The sequence below is a fragment of the Eumetopias jubatus genome, unplaced genomic scaffold, assembly GCF_037043125.1.
Source record: "Eumetopias jubatus isolate StellerSeaLion01/CBP00866 unplaced genomic scaffold, mEumJub1_p1.0 scaffold_4, whole genome shotgun sequence".
NCBI classification, from domain to species: Eukaryota; Metazoa; Chordata; class Mammalia; order Carnivora; family Otariidae; genus Eumetopias; species Eumetopias jubatus.
In genome coordinates, this window is record NW_028274810.1 from 68858931 (window position 1) to 68877213 (window position 18283).

At 48.3% G+C, this 18283-nt stretch overlaps 1 protein-coding gene across 1 annotated transcript in view; it reads left to right on the top strand.

Moving 5' to 3' along the window:
• AGBL4 (AGBL carboxypeptidase 4) overlaps positions 1-18283 on the top strand; it is a 1510278-nt gene that overhangs the window by 1374551 nt on the left and 117444 nt on the right. The window contains exon 7 of the mRNA XM_088022849.1: positions 14810-14899. Within this exon, the coding sequence (XP_087878975.1) occupies positions 14810-14899 (90 nt within the window). The remainder of the gene's footprint in view (positions 1-14809; positions 14900-18283) is intronic.

Here is an 18283-nt window from a genome sequence, read left to right on the forward strand (position 1 = left end):
ACCGAAAATGTTACTTATGATGATTGCCACCCATCAAGTGGTGTCAGAACTGGGATTTGAACCCAGGCCTGTCTGAACTCAAAGACCCTTGAGTTTAACCTCAACCTATTGTCATGACAACTAAAAGTGATTAAAAAGGGCTGCCTTAAGCACGGGTCTTCCGATTCTCTCATGTTCTTTCCACTGTCTACAAAATGTTCCCCTGGAATTGGAAGCCCTCCCCGAAGAGCTGACGTGACCGTCCAGCCTGTACCAAGAGCTGCCCTGGCTCCAGGCCCCTGGGCTTCCCTCAGTCCACACAGCGGCCCCTCAGAATTTCGCTGTCTGCGTCCATATTCGCCTCCCCCCCCCCCCCCCCCCCACTGCACTGGGAGCTCCCGAGAGCAGGGATTTGGAAGCAGAATTTGAACAAAAGTCGGGAAACCACCCCATGTTTGAATAGTTCTCAAATACAAAATTTCCCTTTATCGGGAGCAGGTAGAAAATGTAAGTGTGTTAATAAACCGTGGTGCTGGCAGTTTTAAAATATTAATGATTTCTAGAATTGAAAATGCAAATAGCTGTCTGGAACTCCTCCACTTGGCATTAAAGAGAAGGGCTTTGAAAGGACACTGTCCTTTGAAAGGACTCGGGATGGGAGAAGATGGCCTTTCTAGGAGAGGGAAGACAAACAGACATTTGCCACCTTGTTATTGCCACATTAGCACCGTTACAAAGCAAGCCCGCCTTCTTCGCCTTCTTCCCGGGAAGTCAGATTTAGCACTTGGTCGCTAATGAAGGCCTGGCTTTAAAGCAAGCAAAGGGTGACTGGTCGTGTTCACTTCAGCATTCACAGAGCACCTGTTATGCACCAACAAGGACAGCGTGCAAATTCTGCTGTGCAGGACCTTCGCTTGACTCTCTGAACCAGCAAGGGGCTGGGGTGAGGAAAGACAGAGAGGAGATCCCAGCCCAGCCCCGGGCCAGCTCAGCTCACAGCCGGGCTGTGATCAGAGGTCTGAACTTGACCCAAGCGAGAAAGCTAGCCTGGGGGGAGCTCTGGGCCCATGACACAGGCTGTGCAGCCGGGCACCTGCGTGTCCAGGAGCACCTCTCGGATCCAGCATGAGCACCCATCTTTCTCTAACTCTCCAGATTGCTGGAGCGCACTCTTCTCAGCCCCTCCCAAGCAAACGTGCTTTCCATTTTTGTAATGTTACCTGGTTACTAGATGGTACGTTTCTGGGGAGCAGCCCCATGATGGCATCGTCTCATCACCCCAAGGGCTCAGTGCTCACACACAGTAGGCACAAGACGTGTGAGTGGAGAGGAATGGGACTTTTCTAATGGGGGGCATTTTCCCCTCAGGCCTTTAAGTGAAGAGATGGGGTCTATGGAGCCTGTTTGGTCCTTAGTGAGAGCCCTGGGCCCCCTCACCGGCTGGGAGCATGGACAAGGGAAAGCCAGGGGGATGCTGGATAACATCTACAAGGCAGCTGTGTGAGTGCAGAGGTGGGGCCAGAGGGCAAGGGTCTAAGGGATGGCTAAGGGCAGGTCACGGGGCTGCAGCCCCCCAGTGTAGTCACCCCCGCCGTGAGCTCGCTCTCACTGTGGTGCTGGTTGTACTGAGCAGGCTCACATCTCAGGGCTGTCAGGTTGACCTCTCCCTGGACAGAGACAGGCTAGGCCTGGCACAGGGAGCTGTCATCGCTCCTGAGGTGCATCAGCTCACTGACACCTGCTTCCCTCGCTGTGTTCATAGTGTCAGGCAGTCAACAACCATGTCCTGGGAGGGCCCCCGTCTCTTTATGGTGACTTTGCCAGTTCCCATCCTATATCACTCTGTGCTTCTAGACTAGCCCTCAAAGGGTAAGCCTCTTTGTCCCAGAAATTGGGAGTGATCTCCCTGTCACTCCAGTGTTCAGAACAAACTCTCCTGAGACGGGACGTGACCTTTAATGTGGGGACTCTGGATCTGGATTTGGGTCATTCTCAACCCTTCTGCTTCCTTCTGGCTCTTCGTGTGATCTGGGTGTGTGAGGTTATAAGGACAGGAAGCTCTGGATAGGTGAGGCACTGAGGCTTAGGGGGAAAGCATGGGGTTCTGGAATCAGAGGGACCTGGGCTGGATCCTGGCACAGCTGCTCGGCACACAACCTCGGCATCTGCAGGATGGGGATCAGAACACCTGCCCTCCTGGAGGTTGCCAGGAGGGAATGAGATTTGATAGGCAGCGTGCCCCTTGGTGTCTGCACAAATCAGATGCTTAACTACGGCAACTTCCCTGTTTCCCTTCTCCTACCGCCCCGGGAACCTGCTTCTGTATCCCAGCATGCATGTATGCGGAGGGGGGGGACATGGAGGGGGGGACATGTCCCCGGCTGCAAATGTCTTAATCCTCCTCCTTCGTCCTTGGAAAAAGGCCTTTTCTCCTTCTCAGGCACGTGGCCTCTGTTTCCACCATAAATCCAATCTGTTTGCTCTGAGCTTTGGGGGTTCCCAGAGACACCGCACGCACCTCTATTATCTTAGTCATCTGGTCCTGTTCCCAGGAAGGGACTGTGTCTGTGAGAAATGATCTGCTTGAGGCATGTATGCTTCCTTGTCCACTCCCACGCCCTCTCCTTGTTGTTAGGACCAATGCCGTCTGACCAGGGCCATCCCGGGCCACCTCCTGGGTCCTCCGAACCTCCTGGATCACAGTGTTTTAAAAACGAGGAGCTGTGAGACCATCTGAGAGAGTGAGGGTGTGTTAAGACAGAGCCCTGAGGGCAGAGGGCCTGGCCCACACTGGATCTCATGCTGAACCGGGGCTTCTTGCTTGCGACTGCACGTTTGAAGAAGAATTTGCTTTGAGCTCTGTCCCCAGAACCTGGGCTAGGGTAGGGGTGGGGGCGTGGGAATCGGGCATCTGTATTTCTAAAAAGCTCCCCAAGTAGTTCTAATATGCAGCCAGCGCTGAGGACCAGAGAATAAAATGTGTTTATTGCCTACGTACCTGGAGAGAAGTATCAAATAACTACCCATAGGGGCCTGTCACAGGGGAGGGCCCCAACATGAGCATCTCCCTTGCAGGCCTAGAGCCGCTGAATAGGTATCATTAACCAGTACTTACTTTATCCAACAAATACAGACTGATATGATTCACTGGGTACAGACACTGTACTGAGTGCTTTCCAAATTACCAACTCATTGACTCAGGGTGCAACTACAAGATAGTCCACTGTGATCCCCATTTTACAGACGAGAAGGCTGAGGGAGGCCCAGAGAGGTGAAGTAGCTTGCCCATGGTCACACGCCCAGACGGCAGCGGGGTCCCTGCTGTTGTGCTGGAGCCCCTGCTTGTGACCTGATGCAAAATCGTCCAGTTCTCAGGCCTCACGTGTCTGACAGCCTGCCCACCCCCCCTGCCCCGTGCCTTCCCAGATGCAAGAGTCTGCCCCACGGTGGGTCTGCGGCTTCTGGAACCAGCAACACCAGAGGCCCCCTTGGTGGGACCTGTGATTCACATCCCTCTCCTCACTTGGCGTCTGAGCAAACCGAGGTCCAGCGCCTTCCGTCTGTCACACACTTCAAACCCAGGTCGCCCCGGCTCCAGTCCAGGTGGCCCAGGGATAATCCAAGGCAGAGTTTCTATCAAGGGTCCAGGTTTATCCAAGAAGCCTTAGCCTAGGATAATGCCACTCCATAAACACACCCTCTTGAAATCCGTTCTTGTAAATGCAGTTTTTATAATTGTTTTTTTTTTTAAAGATTTTATTTATTTGACAGAGAGAGAAACAGCGAGAGAGGGAACACAAGCGGGGGGAGCGGGAGAGGGAGAAGCAGGCTTCCCGCGGAGCGGGGAACCCGATGCGGGGCTCGATCCCAGGACTCTGGGATCACGACCTGAGCCGAAGGCAAACGCTTAACGGGTGAGCCACCCAGGCGCCCCTATAATTGATTTTTTTCAAGATAGACTCCATTCACTCCAAATCATGAGACAGTAAGGCTAGATCATTTCCTAACTTGGGTTAGCAGAGGTTTCTTTCTTTAGCAGGCTGAAGAAATACCAATTATGGAAATAGAGGCAAAGAGCTGGGCACTTGTGCCCCACGCCATGGGTGTTCCCCTTCCCTCAGGCAGACAGGGGCCACCAAGAGGCCTCCCTGCTCCAGTGGGCTGCCTGGCTAATGGGATATTGACAAGCTGCCTGGTCGGACACGAAAGCTTCTTTCACTGAGAACTTGGCCAATCCAATTTTCAAGTAGCATGCCTAGGACTTGAGCAGTTAGAGCTTTAGCTAAGATTTGTCAGTGGCTGTTCTGTTCTGTTGAGTGTGTGCCCCGAGTCCAGTGGTGAGGCTATGGTCCAGAAGCCAGTGCACAGCGTGGAGAAATTATCTGAGAACTGATCACATGTTTCTGATCTAACCTGTGGAAATCCAGTTCGCTTTGAGACCTTGATCAAGTCACTTTCTCTCTTGGTGTCTTTGCTGTAAAATGGGGGAGATTAATGAGGCCATACTCAGCTCTAATCATCTCTGTTTTATGGCCTGCTGTGTGACATCAGTCAGCATCCTTAACTTCTCTGATCCTTAGGGTGGTGGAAACATCCTCACTGGAATGAAAAGGTATTCCCACAGGGAGAGTTGGTATTCCGTGTAGCTGATTGCTTCTTAATCCACTTACAATGGTGTATGTTTTGAAATCCATTATCAAGGACCGCAACATGCCAGGCGGCTTCCTTGCAGGGTTCCTATCGTTTTTTGACACAGTCCTTTTGTTTCAGCCACGTTGATGCTGCAGCTCTGACACAACCATTTTGATATTGGGGACATTTTGACACGGCCAAGGAAACAAACCATTACACCTTCAGCCTTTTTAAAAAACATTGCCAAGGCGGGCCTGGGTGTCTCAGTCGTTAAGCATCTGCCTTCCGCTCAGGTCATGGTCCCCGGGTCCTGGGATGCAGCCCCGCATCGAGCCCCGCATGGAGCACCGCCTCGGGCTCCCTGCTCAGCGGGAAGCCTGCTTCTCCCTCTCCCACTCCCCCTGCTTGCGTTCAGTCTCTCTCTGTCAAATAAATAAATAAAAGCTTTTAAAAATTTAATAAATAATAAAAAAACATTGCCAAATAATGTGCCAAGGAGACAGTTCAGGCTACCTCCCCTCGTCCCTGAGCTTCCCCTCCCTGGTGAGACTTCTGGTGAGGGGGCTGAGGGGACGGTGGGAGGGGAGGGACTGGACTTGGTCGGCTCCCGGTCAAGGCTGGCGCTGAGCGGAGCAGGGGCAGGAAGGAACTGGTGGCAGCGACAGAGAGTGCAGATCAAACCTTTCTCGGGCTTTTGGGAGGAGGGGCTGCTTCACCCAGCACCTGCTAATTTTCAGAAGCATTTTAAAATTCGATGCAGTCATTTCACAACTTTTTACATTAAAACAACCATGTCAAAATGCCCTCCTCTGTCTCAGGCAAAGGAAATGAATGCCAGGAAGAGTTGAACAAGGCAGGGCTTCTGCCCCAGATTGGTCAGTCACCAGAGAGGAAAGGCAGGGACTAAAAGCAAAGTTCTATTATACAGATGGGCCATTGCTGTAACAGTGCAAGGGGTGAGGAGGGGAAAGGGCAGAGGGTAACCTACTGTCTGGCTGTGTGGAAGGCTTCCCAGGGCCAGAGGGTGACTGGGAGCCCTAGAAATATTTGCTGAATGATGAAGAATAGCAAATGTTCAGTTGAGGACTTATCATGTGACAAGCACTGTTACTGATGCTTTATTTTAACTCATCTAGTCCTCACCACTACCCAAAAACATGATGATGATGATGATGATGTTGATGATGATGATTCCCCTTTTATGGATGAGGAGACTGAGGCACCCAGACGTGGACTGACCTTCCCAAGACCACACAGCTAGTGAGTGGCACAGCCATACCTAAGTGCCTCCCACCCCCGCGCACTCTGTGGCTCCCCCCTCGGTGAGGGGGTGGAGGAGCCCCAGGGAGGCAGAAGGAGCCCAGCTTTTATCATTCATCCTACAGAGATCTGTTCTGGTCTCACCAGTCAGCAGCTGTGTGACCTTGGATAATTTGCGGCCCTCAGCCACCTCTTCGGTCTTATTCCTATGGCCCTCCCCTTGCCCGGCACACATCACTCAATACCTGTTACCCGTATGTGCTGACTCTATAAATATGCAGTCGGCAGCTGTGTCTGCCAGGTGCCATGTTAGACCTGACTCCGTAGCCGTTAGTAAGACAAAGTTCCTGCTGCCATGGGGCTACGGTGCTCGCAGGAAGAGACCTCAGCGGTAAGGAGCCAGCTTCTAGAAGCCAGGAGAGCCCCCCCCCCCGCCCCCGCCACCGACCCCGCCACTTCCAGACAGGGCAGAGAAACTGGAAAGAGGATGAGCAGGTGAAGGAGGCGTAAGAAGTGGGGGCAGGGGTGGGCAGGGGACAAGCAGGCCAGAGTCAGTAGCCCAGTTCGCCTCCAGTGTAAGGGGAGCCTCTGCAGGACCAGCAGGAGAGTGGGGTCCCTGCACTGAGAAGGGAGAGGCTGGGAGGGGAGGGAGCTGCTGTTCAGACAACACAGATGGGGGATTGAGCTTGGGTGATGGCAACAGCACTCCCCCCTCGTGAGAGCCCCAGTGCTTCCTAAACTGTGAAAGCAGGCTACGTGGGAGTTCCTCTATCATAACCGCTCTTATTTCCCCCTCACTCCCCACCCTTCCTTGCCTCCCTTAGCTGTTGCCATTTTGTAGTCTGTGTAACCACGTCATGGGTGAGGCATGGTTTCGTTTGTTTTCTCAGAGCCCAGAATATCCAGCTTCCTTGGCTCCTCTGAAGATGTTGTGTTGAGAGAGAAAAAAAAAATTACACTCTTTAATAGAAATACTTTTCCTTCATTAAATGAAATCTCCAAAGCCCAGTAGCATTTTCAGTGCTTATACAAAGATGCCAGTGGGGATTTCAGATTGAAAGTGGTATTTTTATACAAGTCAATGAAGATCTCAATAGGAAAGAAAGAACACTCTTCAAATCTGAATTCCTCCAGCATTGGGCAAGACAGATCTTCAGCTCTCAGCATGGATCACATTACTCCCAGCCCTACCAGGAAACTCTTTTCCTGAAGCTACTTTGAGCACTCATAAATATTGGTTCCCTGTTTGAAGAAATTGTATTAATAGTGTCTTTCCAAGCCTGCAAACCATTCACCTTGAATTTCTGTTTGGACCTCGATTCTGATAACTTTGTACAAAAACTCAGGAATTTGTAGGAGTTTGAGCCAGAAGCAGATGTATGCATGGGCCTGCACCCAAGTACACACAAAATAATGTCTTTTATCTGGTATAACTCAGGAACCAGCTTTTCCCTTTGGAGGTGTCAGAAGAAAGACTAGTCTCAGGAGATAGAAAGGAGATAGAAATTCCACCTGTGACTCTTGCTTGTGGGGTGGCCCTGGGCAATGCACTCAACCTCAGATTTCTTGTCAGAGATAGGAGGAAAATAAGACCATTCTCCCCAGGTCTGGTGAGGCCTGGATCATAATGTGTGAAAAGTACCTGGCACACAGAAACTGCTTAAACCCGCTCCTTTTTCACCGCCCCTCCCCTGACTATTGTTTAAAAATCTGCTAGAATCATCAGTTTCAGAGCAATTATTCTGACTATCTATTGCTAGGTAATGCCCACCCCCATACACATTTAGAGCTTACAATGACAATGGTCTTGTATTTTGCAGAGGACCTGCAGTCCCTCGGCTCCTTTCTGCTCCGTGCTATACGGGCCTTCAGCTGAGCTACCTCCAATAGCTAATGTTTTTTCTTGTATTCCATAGCTGAGAATATCCAACAGTTCATTTTACAGATGGGAAAACAGAGATGAGAGTGGGCATGGGAAGCGGTCAGTTTGGAGCTATGTCGCAAGCTTAGGGAATCCCTTTTCTGAACACCACCCCTGTGTCGGTCAGGTCCTGTGAGGGGAGAAAAACACTGCAGGGCACTCACTTTCGAGTTGCTGAGACCTCCAGGTGGTAATAGAACCACCTTAGGGATTGAATTTACGTTCCTCAACAGCTGGTTCCTCTGGCTCCTCAGGACACAGCCTGCGGAGGCCGGTGGCCCTTCCCCGCCTTTCCCTCGGCTCCCTTCATCCAGGAGACAGAGGTTCCCCCCTCATTGGCTATGCCTAGCACCTAGCAGGTGCCCCATAAATGGCGTTAAAGGAAGCATTCGCTCTCTGCTCTGCCTCCTAGCATCCGGGCGCCTGCCCGTCAGCTTGGGGGTGCCCGGGAACAGTAGCGGGCAGGCTGAACTCTCGCCTTCGCTGGGGAAAAATCCATTACAGACAAGTCATTTGTCAAAGCCAACTGTTTAGCTGCTTCAATTTACATATTTATCAAGTTTGATTAGAATGTATTGTCTCTGACTTTCATCCCAGCTTTCACCTCTTCTCGCCCTCTTTTCCTGGGGAAACTGTTTTTGTTGTCCTTGTTGCAAAAGGGCACATCGTAATTCAATTTGCATTTGCTAATAAGCCGAAACTGAATCTGGTGAGGAATTTCTAGAGGCTGGGAGAGATGAAAGGCAGAACACGTGTTGGGGAAAGCCTGGGCGCTCGCTTCTAGCCTCATAAACTCATTCAACCAAAGAGCAATGAGTACAACTATTCCAGGAGCATGTATTGAGCACCTTTTGTGTGTGATGTCCTGGGAAAACAAGTTGTGAAAAAGACAAAGTCGTGGCTCTGGTGTTGCTTAGAGTCTAGGGACCTCAGTGCCTGCATCTGTAAGATGAGGTAGTTGCACCAAGTGACCTCTAAGTGTTTGTAAGTTACCATTTTTAAAACTTATTTATTCTTTGGGGTGGGGGAGCAGAGGGAGAGAGAATCTCAAGCCAACTTCCTGCTGAGTGCAGAGCCAGACGGATGTGGGGCTTGACATGGGGTTCGACATGGGGCTCAATCTCATGACCCTGAGCCAAAACCAAGAGTCAGACGCTTAACCAATTGAGCCACCCAGGCGTCCCCTGTCAGTTACCATCTTTTGAACATATACTATGCATCAGGTCATGTGCAGAGACCCAATGCATTATCTCAGTTAATTCTTACTTGTCAGTATCATTATCCTCATTTTGCAGAGGAGGAAATGCATGATCTCAGAGCTCAATGCCATGTGCAGCAAGGCTTGGGTTTAACCCTCCGTTTGACTCTAGAATTCGGGTTTAAATTCAGACTGCAAAGCCAAGCTTGAGCTTTCTTCTCCATTTGTCTTTGAGCTCCTGGATGGCAGGGACAGCGTCTGGTTCGTCTCCATGTCCTCACGTGGAGGTATGGAAGAGCCTTCATGCTGACGACGCTGCCAGGAGTGAGCTGAGCCTGGGGCTGGGGAAGGGGCTGGAGCGGGCAGCGACCAGCGGCTACTAGGGACGAGGGGAGCTGCACCGAGGGGGCTGGACTTGCCCGAGGACAGCAGAGAGTTGCTGAAGGGTGGCAGGCAGGGGGAGTGGTGGCTCCCATTTGAGCTGTGGGAAGATGGCTTTGGCCGGCTGGAGGACTGACGGGCAAGGATGGTGCCGGCACAAGGAGACCAAAGACAGGCCCCTTCTCATCCTGAGCGGACCCTCAGGCAGGCGCCGGCTGACCGTGCTGGTACTGCTGCCGGCAGGTCTTTTCCTCCAGCTTTGTGGTGGGGCGTGGACCAGTTTGGGCCCTGGAGTGTTCGAGAAAACAAGGCAACTGGTCTGGTTTGGAGACCAGTAGGAAGGTCTTTTCCCGCCTCAGCGATGGCCTTTCAGGGATCATGAAGTCAAGAAAATGACCAAGGCTTAGATCTGGGAGGAAAAAAAAAATCCTTTTCCTGTTGTAACATTCCACATTCCCACCCCCTGCTCACCAGCCCTTCCTCCTCCACAGAACAGCTCGCTTGCTAGGACAAGTTATTGTCAGAATTACTGTCAGGGAAGATAAGGGACCATGTGAACTTGTGGGACCTTTTGTCCTCAGAGGGCAAGCTAGTGCTCTGTGGGGCCTCTTGGCATCTTCTAGCACCTCCACCAGCCACAGATCCACTGATCTGTGAACTTGTGGGAGCCTTTTGTCCTCAGAGGGCAAGCTAGTGCTCTGTGGGGCCTCTTGGCATCTTCTAGCACCTCCACCAGCCACAGATCCACTGATGACTGACCTGATCCAGTAAGGCTCTCCTTCCATGTTGACACCAGGGTTACAGCTCTGGCCTTCCTCAGGCTGGGCATCAATAGGTAAGATGCAAGATTTATTTGGCCATCTCCAGGAGGACTATTTAGTCAATTGCTGCCTGACAACTTCCTCTAGAATTCAGCGTCTTAGAACAACAAGTTATCATCTCCCAGTTTCTGTGGGCCAGGAGGGCAGGAGCAGCCCCGTAGGACAGCTCTGGCTCAGGAGGTTGGAGGAAGCTGGTGGCCAGGGCTGCGGTCACCTCGGACTGGAGGATACCCTTCCAAGCTTGTTCAAATGGTTTTGGCTGGCCTCTGTTCCTGGGTACTTCGGCTCCTCCCCAGACAGGTGAGGGCTCCACGGGCTACCTGAGTGTTACATCATGGCAGCCAGATTCCTCAGTGTGAGCGATGAAGGAGAGAGAGCCAGCACCCAAGATGAAAGCCACAGTCTTTTTGTAGCCCAATCTCGAAAGAGTGACATGCCTTCACCCACCCCCCGTATGCTATTTGCTAGAGCAAGCCTGTCTGTCCAGCCCACGCTGAAGGGAAAGGGGGGTTCATCTCCACCTCTTGAAAGGAAGAGATTCACGAAGAATTTGTGGGTGTATTTTAAAAACCACCCGTGGACCCTATTTAATCTCCAAGAGGTGTGAAGAGCATACATTTGAGATTCATAAAGACCTGGGGTTTCATCCTGGCCCCCACAGGTACCACTTATGCAGGTGTAGATGAATTATTCATCTTTCTAGATCTCAATTTCCTAATCTATGAGATAGGGGTAGGAAGAGTAGATGTTTCATTGGGTCGCTATGAAAATGAAATAAGGTCATACATGGAAAGTGCCTGGCACAGAGTAAGTGCTGAATAAATATTACTTGGCTGCTATCGTAACTGGTTACTATTATTGTCCTTCACAAGAAGCAGAGTAGCGTGGGATTTAGGGACACAGGTGGAGTCAGACTGCCTGGGTGGGGCCTCGCTCTGCCAGTCCTGGGCTGTGAGAACTAAAGACAAGTCACTTAATGTCTCTTGGCCTTGTTTTTCTGTAAAATGAAGATAATAGTGGGTATCTCCAGGCTACTGAATAGATGTTCAATTAATATTTTATAAATAAGGAGATAGTGGATGATAGAGGGATATAAAGGCAAAGGGGTGTGTGTGTGTGTGTGTGTGTGTGTGTGTGTGTGTGTGTGTGTGTGTGTGTTGGGATGCTACACAAAGCACATTTGGCTTCAAACACCTTCTGTCAAGTGAGGGTCTGGTGTGGCTATCAGGTTCCCCATGAGTGTGCCCTTGTATCCTTGAGCATGTCACCCTCAATGAACTTTCAGTTTCATCACCCCTTACAGGGTTGTTCTTGGTCTCATTGTTCAGCTGCTTTCCACCCTGGCTTTGTTCAAGCATACTTCCTCCATCATCCCTACTGCCTCCTCCAAGAATATGTTTAATTGGCTTTGCACGAGTCTGGAGATTCAGTGACAGGGTGGGGGGGTGGGGGGTGTCCCATGTCACACCACCTCAGAGCTGCTACATTACCTTAAATTGATTTTGCAAATGAAAGCTAAAAGCTAAGCAAAGGCGACCCATCCATTTTGCCTAAAGATGATTATAATGCTCTTTACGGCCTCCTAAATGACAAAGCAATTTGTTACCTGCCTGCATCAACATTTGCTTATATTAACACCCGAGATGCTTGATTTTTATTAGCCCCATGTTATCATTTTATGAAGACGCAGGGGCTCAGTAAAATTAGTGTGCAAATAGAATGCCCATTTTGCATTTCTCTGTGGTCAGCAGAAATGCTGAATGCAATTGAGTTGATACCAGGTCAGGGGAGACATCCATAAAGGTAGCGTTCACCGAGGGCCTTGGCAATGCTATTTATCATTTCTGGACTGCTGGGATAGATCGGGTCGGTGTTAGTGTTTTTTTTTTTTAAGGGCTTGGTGGCATTTCATTTTTTGTTTTGTAAGTGAAAAAATAATATAAATACAAAGGCAGTAGCTCAACTTCCACTAGCAAAAAGGGATGGAACCAATCTCTCTCATGTACGTTGTAGGTGGAAATGCAGCGGACACGGGATCTGATATTGTTGCTAGTCGATCCAAGAGGAGTTAAATGCTAGTGAGAGGGTCCTAGGCAGGGAGACAGGTGACCTTGGGCATGTCCCTTCCTTTTGTGAACCTCAGTCCCTTCACCTATAAAATGGGGTTAATACTGTCCACTTCACAGAGGTATGATGACGATTAACTAAGACAAGCCATGATCTATACAAGTATTTTTAATTCGATAGCCAATTCCTGAGTGCTAGTCCACACAGTGTCCTGGGAATGGTGTTAAAAATAACCATGAAAATTGCAGCTTCTTCCTGGAGGAGCTTATATTCAGTCTAGGAAATATTCAGGTGTCTAACTCCTCTTTTAAACCATAAACTTCTCTCTCCCTTTGTTCCTAAAGGTGCCTAGCACAGAGCTGAGCACAGGGTGAGTTCTCAAGAATGTATTTTAGGGGAAAAAAAAAAAAGAATGAATTTTGGCTCCACTGTATTTCTCGCTGCCTCTCAGACGCCTAGTATTAGGGAAGCAGTAACCTCAGTAACGGTCATCCCAATAGACCAAGCAAGTCCCAAGCCATTAGAATCAGGCTTAATAAAGTTAATACATATATTTTTTTTAATTTTATTTTTTATTTATTTTTTTAAGATTTTATTTATTTATTTGACAGAGAGAAACACAGCGAGAGAGGGAACACAAGTAGGGGGAGTGGCAGAGGGAGAAGCAGGCTTCTCGCTGAGCAGGGAGCCCGATGCAGGGCTCGATCCCAGGACCCTGGGATCATGACCTGAGCCAAAGGCAGACGCTTAACGACTGAGCCACTCAGGTGCCCTATATATATTTTATTTTAGTCTCTGACATTGGTGCATTGACTGTTGAGATCATAAACTCATTCAAAATAACCTGTCCCTATCATTTCAGAGGTAAAAACCCTGTTAATTATTTCTACCTCCCCTCTCCCTCCAGATCATCCTCCAACATAGATGGTATTATTCTTTAACCCAGCTTGTCTCAATGTTGACTTCTGAAATTGCTTCCAGTCATGGTTCTGTTCTGGGTTGATCTGGCCTTCCTCTGCCAGGGACTAAGTACCCTCCTGCCCCTTCCTTCTGGGAATGTCACTCTTGGCCACTGCTTTTGTCTAATAATCTCTTTGCACAATAGCTAAACTTTATTATACGAATGAGACTTCTGTAGAAGTAGCAAGAGCTTGGGCTCTGATTCTGGATCATATTTTCCTACTTTGCATGTCTAATGATTCTTATTGGATGCTGGAGATTGTGAATTGTACATTGTTGAGTGTCTGGATTTTATTATCTTTCCTTAAAGAGAGTTGCACTTTATATGGCAGGCAGTTAAGTTTCTTCTGTCCAGTTTGAAACTTCTGTGATTTTAAAATTTTGTTAGAATGAGTCTAGAGTAGTTTAGCCCCACCACCAAGACATGGCCCTTCTAGGTTCTCTCCTGAATGCCCTGAGTGATCAGTGAGGACTACCACTTTGGTGGTGGAAATTCAAATGACTCTTAGCCCTGTGTGAGCCCTGGCAGCCATGTGGTTCACAGCTCCCTGGTCATTTTTGCACCACATCGTGGAGATTCACCCTCTGTGTGTACATCTTGGGACCCACAAACACACTTGAGGACTCCTTGACAGATTTCTGGGATTCTTTTTCCACAGACTTCTGTCTTCTCTGGAATGTGCAGTTTCCCCCCAGCTACCACCTGCTTCAGACTCTCTGAAGTTTAATCTCAGTGAGATTTCCATGGTCTGCTCAGGATACCCCTCTCTGCTCTTTGGTCTGGAATGGGCCTCTAGGCAAAGAGCCAGGGCAATCAGAGGGCATACTTTTTCCATGCATTAGTCTTGCACTGCCTCTTGTCTGAAAACAGTTTTGTCTGTTTGTCCGATTTTTTAGTTGGCTTAAGTTGAAAGAGAAATCTGGTCCCTGTTACTTCATCAAGGTCAAACAAGGGCTTGAGTTCTGATCTCAGCTCGACCCACACCTGTTAGCTGTGTGACAGGTTATGTAACCTCTCTAAGCATCAGTTTCTGCCTCTATAAAAGGAATATTAACTGTGCACGTTTCTGTAGAACTCTAAGTAATGTATATAATGTGCCTGACACAAAAGGCCCTAATTAAATGGCAGTGCTACTATGACTAATAGAAACAGCTACTTTCTTTACTCCATTATTTACTGAGTGTTTACTGTGTACTAAGCAATGTGTAAGCTTGTTTCATCACTAGTACTCTCCAAGTGTATACACGTGGATTTGATTTGATTAGCAAATCAAAACTCAGAAAGCATACACAACTTGCCTTGGGTCACAATCAGTGAGTCTGGAATTTGGCTTCACTCACAGGATGTCTACAGATGGTAATATTAACGTGATCAATTGCATCAATAGGAATGTAGTCTTTGAATATTGGGTAGTCAGGGACATAATTTCATTAGTCACCAATGGCCGGGCCTTAATGATTCCAATCCATTGATTTAAGAATTGAATGTAAAGCACCCAGTCCCTTCCCTGTCCTTCTCTCCTACATACCAGCTCCCAGTCTCAGCTTTTCCTGACCTCCTGAACAACCTCCTTCCATTTTCTTTTACAGACAACCTTCGGGAAGGAGCAGAGCAGAAGGTAGTATTCATCACGGGACGAGTCCACCCAGGGGAAACACCCTCTTCATTTGTGTGCCAAGGTGAGTTGCAAAATCTTATGGGCATCCTGTGCCTTCCCCCCATATCCAACTGGGGCACTGTCATGGCCTCTGGGACAGTGTGGTCACATGCAGAGTCATTATCTCGGATGCGAATTTACTTCATTTCTAAAGAGGTTACACCGATCTCCATTAGTATTTCTTTCAATAAGTGTTTACTAACTACATGTATTAGTGGAACAATGAATAGATGATGGATGGATGGATGGATGGATGGATGGATGGATGGATGGATGGTTGGGTAGGGCTGAACGGAGTTCTCTCATATGTGTCATGTTGAGGATAAGCCATATGGCATCACCTACACTCCCTAGCCTGGTTTTCTTGTCTCCGGGAGTTACAAAAGTAAGAAATCTGGCCCCAGGCCAGTATGTATGTTGGTAGGAGTGCAGTAAAGTGGGGAGATAAGAATTAGAAGGTATCTATTCACTCATTTATTCAGTCATTCACTTAATAAACAACTTTAGAAATACCTCCTATGAGCAAGGAAACATGCTTTGCATCAGACAACCAGGGGTAAATAAGACATAATTTTTCATCTCAAGTATACCTCTTTATAATTGCATTTTCATTTATTATTAAATATTTAGTCCACATAAAATATATATTTAGTCAACAATATATATACATGCATACATATATATATTCAATTAGAGAGCCATATGAGCATATTCAATGAATAATATATAAATCAGAATTTAATGAATGCCCGGGTACTCACCAGCTTCAGAAGCAGGATATTATGTATTCCTTTTAAATCCTTTGTCCTCCCGTCTACCCTCCTTCTCCCACAGATAGCAATAAGTTTGTATTTTGTCACCTTTCTCAATAGTTTTACTATTCACATAAACATTCCTAAACAGTGTAGGCTTTCATTTCACATGTTTTTGAACTTTTTATAAAATTAAAAAACCGTATCACTCTGTGTACCTTGGCACTTGTTTTCCCCCAATATCCGTGGTGGTGAGTGTGGCTGTAGTTCACTTCTTTTCACCAGGTGCTCCATTCCATGTCTGTTGGGTGCCTCAGCTCACCTGTCTTCTGTTCTCCTGGACAATTCAGTTGTTTCCAGTGTTTTTTCCTACAAACAATGCTGATACAGATGTCCTTATGTATGTTGCCTTGTGCCTACGTGCAAATGCTTTTCCAGGGTATAGAGCCATGGAAGGCTGTTGACAGGTCACGGGATATATGCATCCTCAACTCTACTAGATATCTCCAAGTTTCTCTCGGAGACCTTTATACCGCCACCAGCAATGCATGAGCGTTCCACTGTCCTGCATTCTCACCAATACGCTTGCATTTTTACCTATCTAGTGGGCATATCGTATATAAAATGTGATACTACCTATGTGCCAAGCACAGTTCTAAGCACTTTACATATTTTATTTTATTTTTATTATTTATTTCATTAATGTAATTCATTTTAATTATATTAATTTTTCTATGTCATAGGAATTAATATTAACTATATTCTTACATATAATTATGTAAGTTTGGAGAAGTTAAGTAATTTATCTCCTTTTAGTCTCAAAATGACCTTCAAGTCAAAGGAATATTTAAAAAAACCCCATAGAAATGATATAACTTGAGGGAGACAGCAGACTGCTGGGGAAGTATCTGGAGTTTTGCCATCAGGCTGTCTTGGGGTCAAACGTTGGCTCTGCCACTTCCTAGCAGTGTGATTTCAGTTTCCTTCAATGTAAAATAAATTAGGATATCAATACTTATTTGCAAAGGCTGCCGTGAAGCTGGTGTAAGATGCATGCCAACACCCACCCAGTCCTGTGCCGGGCACTCCGCCGACACCCACAACAGACCTTGCCCCCTTCCCCACGGTGCTCTGAAAATACGCTGCAGGTAACCTGCTTTGTAAACACTAAGGCGCTCTTGCAGATAGATGTGAGTCTTCTTTTCCCATTCGTATTCATACAGCGCTGTGATTAGACAGGACTGCCTCCCCCCTTCTTTCAGACCCGGAGCCTGGGTTTCAGGGACAGTAAGGACTGCCCAAAGCTGAGCCGCTCTGAAGAGGCTGGGTGTCTCACCTCCCAGCTGCAGTCACCCCAGCTCACTCCTTGGCCTTCTCACTCCCATCCTCTTTCCTCCCAGCACTGTCCTTGCAGTAACCTCTCCCAGGTCCCTCCTGGTTTTACCAACCCCTCTACTTGCAGCCATCTGTCAGTTACTGAACTTGGCAGCAGACCTGTTCCCCCAGCTGATCAGATGCAACTCTTTTGTCCTTGTTTGTAAAAAGACGGTAGCCTTACTGTCAAAACTTGCAGCTCTGGGAGCCCAAACTCCCAGGCCCACCTCCTCCGTGGGCAGCAGACAGAGGGCAGGGTCACCATCCCACATTACAGACAAGGCCTGAGACCTAGAAAAGTTGAGTTCAGCTCGGGTGTTTCTCTGTTGAGCCTGCTTTGCCAAAAAGGGATCTGGTTGGTGCCAAGTTGGTAGGCTCCGTGCTGTCCCACAGGCTTTCCATCAATGTTTACTCCTTGGCAGGGCCTTTTAAGCCTTCCCTCTACCTTCTCAATATAAACTCCAACTCCTTGCCATGACATTCACAACCCTCCACCATCTGGCTCTTGCCAGGTTCCCTGGCCCAAGCCTCATTATATCCCCGCCCCATACAACTTAACCCTGAATGGACAACCTTCTTCCCACCACTGGGCCTTTGCATCTGCTGCTCCTCTGCCCACCCCTTGCCACTTGGCAAACACCTCCTATCTCCCACCATTCATTTCAAGCACCCTCTGTGGGCCCCCGTCCCACACCCTTCAGCCTCTGCTTTGCGCCTGCACTGTGGTTACCCGCTGGTCATCTTTATCACCCTGATTTGTTACAAATTTGATTTATATTTGTTTCTTCCCTTTAAACCATGAGCTATTTGAGGCCTAGGGCTGGATCTTTGAGTATCATTGTCTACATCTGGAAAATGGGGATTATCTTGTTTGTCCCATTGGGCTATTGTGAGGGGTGAATGGCCGCTTCGGTTCTGGGATTCTAAATCTGAGCTCAGAAATAGGAGACTTAAGGTCACACAACCAGTAAACAGCAGAAGGGGACTTTGAGTCTGGGTCTCCCAAGCCTGTACATGCTCTTTTGCCTCACTCAGGGATGGGAAGTGCTAGAAGGCCAAGCTTGGTGCACTCTGGGCACCCCACAACAGTTGCTGTGCATTCCCAAGTGAGAATGGGGAGGCTCAGGGAAGTGAAGTAGCTTACCCAGGATCACACAGTGAGTTCATGGCAGATGTGGCCTGGGCCCCATCTCTTCAATCCTGGTCTTCCTCCTTCCCTATCTCTGTAACCGTCCCTGGAGACACAATCTGTCCTTTCTTGAGGCAGCTTAAGACACCAT